The sequence below is a fragment of the Rhagoletis zephyria genome, unplaced genomic scaffold, assembly GCF_001687245.7.
Source record: "Rhagoletis zephyria isolate East Lansing unplaced genomic scaffold, Rhagoletis_zephyria_1.1 Rzeph_scaffold_00271, whole genome shotgun sequence".
Classification (NCBI taxonomy): Eukaryota; Metazoa; Arthropoda; class Insecta; order Diptera; family Tephritidae; genus Rhagoletis; species Rhagoletis zephyria.
This window is the reverse complement of record NW_016157355.1, coordinates 141,422-146,177: the sequence shown is the minus strand read 5'-3', so window position 1 is coordinate 146,177 and position 4,756 is coordinate 141,422. Positions and strand designations below refer to the sequence as shown.

Below are 4,756 nucleotides of genomic sequence, written 5' to 3'. Positions count from 1 at the left end.
CCATTTATTCAGAATAGTGTACCTAAATGTACGGTTTTTTTAAAAGAAGTTTTATGGGGCTTGATGAGAGCAGATTCAAGAAGATCACACGTGTGAATTGGAAAACTTTCGATATTATTTTAAATTTAATAAAGGACGATGAGCTTTTCCACCAACCTCGATCATGCAAACAATTTCCTCTTGAAACGCAACTCGCAATTGTATTGTATCGCTTAGGCTCAAGCGGGGAAGGAGCTACTCTCTCGAAGATTGCTGGCTTGTTTGGAGTTAGTGATGGTGGTATCATTCAGGTCTGAGTCCTTCATTGTTTTCCCATAGTGAATATGAACTTTTTTTTACTTTAGAATTTAACTGAAAGAATCTTTAAAGCGCTATTAAAACACAAAGATGAGTTTTTGTTTTGGCCAAATACCGATGAACGCAAACAGCTCGTGTCAGAAACCTGGAATGAATTACCTAATTGTGTGGGATACGTTGATGGTACAGAAATTCCATTGGCGGAAAAACCATCACAAGATCCAGAAGCGTACTTTTCACGGAAGCACATCTACTCTGTTAAAGCTCAAGCCGTGTGCGATTATAGACTGCAAATAAGACATTTGGTGTTAGGCTATCCGGGTAGCGTACATGATGCACGTATTTTTAATAATTGCGAATTATCGAATCAAGCAGATAAATTTTTTGGAGGAGCTGAATGGATCGCAGGTGACAGTGCCTATAAACTGTCTCGCACTGTTATAACACCATTCAGAGACAATTCAAGAGAACTAACACAGAGCCAAAGAACTTTTTTCAACAAAACATTCAGTAGTTATAGGATTAGAATTGAACACTGTTTTGGCATGTTGAAAGAAAGGTTTGGCAGTTTAAAAGGTTTAAGACTTCAAATTAAAGATGAAAATGGAATGAAAAATGTTAACAAATGGATTCTCTGTTGCGCATTGTTGCACAATCTTATACTCCAACAAGATGATCATTTCGATTACCAACTCGAGGAATCGGAGCAGGAAATTGACGAGTCATTACCAAGTGCTATAACTAATGGAGGAGATGCAGTGCGACGAACAATCTGTGAAATGTTAATTTTGGCAAACAATCAATAAACAAATTTGTATAGACAATTCAATTGCTTATTTATTTTATACAAATTAAATTCAATTTCAATATACCTACATACATACATATGTATGTACATATTTATGTATGTACTTATGTACACACATTTATATTTAAGGCATTTTATTATTTTTCAGACTTTTGGTGTCATAAACAAATAAGTAGTTAAAACTAAAGCGATGTGACTAACTAATGTCGATAAAATTGAAAAAGGGTATTTAATATTAACGATTTATTCAAAGATGACTAAGTCCTACTATAAGTGTAAATAAAAATTGCTTCAGTCCATTCCATAAGGATTTGCTGGTGTAGATTGTGACATATGAGTCGATACATAGAGATCGTCACCTGAAATGCAAAAAGAAGTGAATTTAGAATTTTCTATTAGTTATGACTTTTTTCATTTCAACGATGATGTTTGTTACGCCTTTTTGCATTTCAGGTGACGATATAAACATAAATAAAATAAATATCGCTTAACTTTCCATAGTTTTTTCTTCGCGAGATGCCCCCAAGATCTATTTTGTAAAGATTTTTATAGTTTGCCAAAAGCTACTTCAAATAGACAGCAAGAAAAAATAAACACAATTTCTCAAAATAATCTTACGGTGGCATGTTTGATATGTATCGACTCATATTACGAACACATTTTGGCAACTTATTAGTTATTTGCACTTTTCAATCTTTCGTGCTCTAATCGTAATTTTTCCATTTCGATTCTCTCTTCTTTCTCCAGCTGTAGTTTCTGCAATTTAAATTGGTTTTCCTCTTTTTCTTTTTCCAATTCCAGTTTTTGTGTTTCTAGTTCCACCTTTTTCTTTTGAATTTCAAATAATAAAGCGAATGAGTTCGAGCTTTGAGGTCTCTTCAAATTTCTTTTTGGTGTGGTTGTATTGTTTAGTGTGCGAGTATCTGATGGCAAAGTACAAGGCGGACTAACTTGGTTCTCAGAAAATGTTGGAGGAAGTATAACCGACGGACTTACTAATGGACTTTCAAGTAAAGTCGTAGAAGATGTTTCATAATCAATTTCTAATAACGCCTCCTCTTCATTATTCGCCAGCGATAAGATTGGCTCTGTAGACTGGTAGATAGCTGGCGGCTGGATATTTACGCGCCGTGCAAATATTGCGTGCAGGTCATCATAAAATGGACAAGTCTTTTTGATGTATTCTTCAACACTTTTTACATCTCCACTCTCAAGCAATCCTGCTCCCGTTTGGCCTTTCCACTTGAGTGCGGTCAAAAAACTTGTTTTAAGATGCCTCATTTTTGTACGCATAGTATCCCATTTGATGTTGCGTAAATTTGGTGCACTTTCCGTAATGCGATCATAAAATTTTTGAGCAGTTGGTTTCTAAATTAAATTCATAAAATATACAACAATGTAATAATAAAAAATGTAAGAATTTTACCTCAAACTGTTCCGGATTAGCCTTCACATTGTCAAAGACAATCGTAAGTAAATCTCTAGTTTGCTGTTCTGTCCACCGAAAAGTGCCATTAATCCGTAATCGTTTTTTCTATAAATGCATGTACATAACAAATTCATTTTTAAATATTAACACAATAATATAATTGTTTGTACTCACGTCTTCCATTTTATATTAAAAACAAAAAGCGCGCTTCTGATTAACAGCTGATATTGATTTGCGACAAATTGCCATAGATGCCACTGAAAATAGTCTCGCATAGTTGCCATTTTATCGCAAAACAAATTGCATGTAAAAATGAACAGCTGATTTGCGAGATTGCCATGTTGCGAAGTTTGCAACAAATGCCATAAGTTTGCGACATTAAATGAGTACCATTAATATCTGATGCAAAAGTGAGTAAAGTTTTATGTTAATAAAATAAAGGTAATAATGTTTCTAAACTTTTAGCAATTATTTATTTGTACTTTATTAGGAACAATAATAAAATTCAAGTTGTACACAATAACTAAATACATATTAGAAAAATAATTGGAGTCAAAATTTTTTACAATTTAGTGATGAAAAGTACGATTTGAATTACATTTTCATACGAATTTGGAAAATGCAATTATCAACACTGGTACATGCTGCTCGCTGTAAATCGCAAACCGTTAGCCAAAACTTTTTCATTGCGGCTTTTTGCGTATTATTTTCTCTTATTGTTTGACTTACTCTTGTTTGATTGAGTTCCCGCAGGAATAGTTTTCATTTGCCAAACAAAGCATAAAATGACAAGCCAAAAGCGCTAATGAAACTACAAAGAAGTTAAGACATGGGTGGGAGGTAATCGCATGATACATACAAAGTTAGTTAAATGAAAGGAGGAAGTTTAAATGTGGAAAGAATGGCACCAGCAATTATGATCGGTTAAAGCCGCGAATAGTCACACAATGTGACGAAAAATAATAAAGCACATCAAAGAAAGTTTTTTCTAAGCAAAATAAAGCTGCGCGGACTTTCATACTATACCAGTAAGTTAAAAAGGATTATTTGGCACTGTCCTCGTAGCCCCAATGAATAAATATTTGTGAGGACTATTAATTACGACCCCTTTGCACATTTAATTAACTAAGCGACACAGACTGAAGGCGACTATACTTGCTAGATGTTACAAAAACACAAAATGAAGAAAAAAACTTGTTGGCCGTGATAAAAGTGTAAATTAATTTACTCGTAGTAATGTGAAGCATAGCTCATTGGTAGAGCTGGGATACTATCGATAGTACCGCCACTCGATAGTTTTTGAGGCGATAGTTGAAAACATCGATAGTACTATCGTCGTGATCCACATTATGTAACAGTATTCAATTGAAACCCTCAATTCTTTGAGAATTGATAAAAAATTTATGAATTACTTTGTAAATTACATTTACATATTTTTTGTTGTGTACATCTCTGGTTTCGGTAGGGGTAAAATTTGCGAAGTTGTAACGCATAGCCCAGCAGAAACTTTGGAAGGGCCAGCATGTGTATTGCAGCAGAAAATTTTTAATTTCATTAGGAGCACCCCATGTTTACTTGCTTTTGCAAATGGTTGCATACATTTAGCCATATGTAGAGTAAGATTAAATGCGGTACAAACCATTATTACTTCCGATTATGCAAACTCCGCGCATGCATACGGCTATGTACATATATGTATACATAGTTAAGTTTGTATGTACATTAGAGTGGTCCAATTTTTGTATGGGAAAAAAATTTCATCCTAGAAAACGGGGCACCGCCTTAGTTTTTTTCCTTTTGATATTTGTAATATCTATACCAACTTTCAGTTTTCTACTGCAACCAATACAGGGTGCTAAATGATTTGAAATGCGCTACTGGATCGTTGTGAAACTGGCAATAATATCGGTGATTTTTAAAAAGAGCTACTGTTATGACAACTGAAGCTTGTGATATTTTAATAGATAATTTAAATTTGAAATATTCGTAGGTTACTTAACCTACTGTTTGATTAATATATGCACACAATACTTCTCGAGTAAAATATGAGCATCATGAGCATCCTCTAAATGAATACTTAGAAACGTAAGGTTTGGTACCAGCACCTCTTTCGGCAAGAGGAAAAATTTTGGAAAGTGTCCCAAACCATATCTGGGAAAACATTTTTTTGGACCACTTTAATGTACATACATATGGATGAGCTCTTTTGCTGAAAGTGGTTT

At 34.1% G+C, this 4,756-nt stretch overlaps 1 protein-coding gene across 1 annotated transcript; it reads right to left on the bottom strand.

The window, feature by feature from the left end:
- Positions 1-1,550: 1,550 nt before the first annotated feature.
- Positions 1,551-2,717, bottom strand: LOC108358587 (uncharacterized). The gene is made up of 3 exons (XM_017609991.1): positions 2,709-2,717; positions 2,532-2,639; positions 1,551-2,473 (listed from the first exon to the last, which is right to left on the bottom strand). Exons 1-3 carry the CDS (start codon positions 2,715-2,717, stop codon positions 1,778-1,780), a joined length of 813 nt encoding a protein of 270 aa, XP_017465480.1. The 3' UTR covers positions 1,551-1,777.
- Between the last annotated feature and the right edge of the window lie 2,039 nt (positions 2,718-4,756).

Excerpts from the sequence above, each read along its gene's own strand:
- LOC108358587 (XM_017609991.1), bottom strand. Across the intron at positions 2,474-2,531 it reads CTAATCCGGAACAGTTTGAG|AAACCAACTGCTCAAAAATT; the intron begins GTAAAATTCTTA and ends AATTTAATTTAG.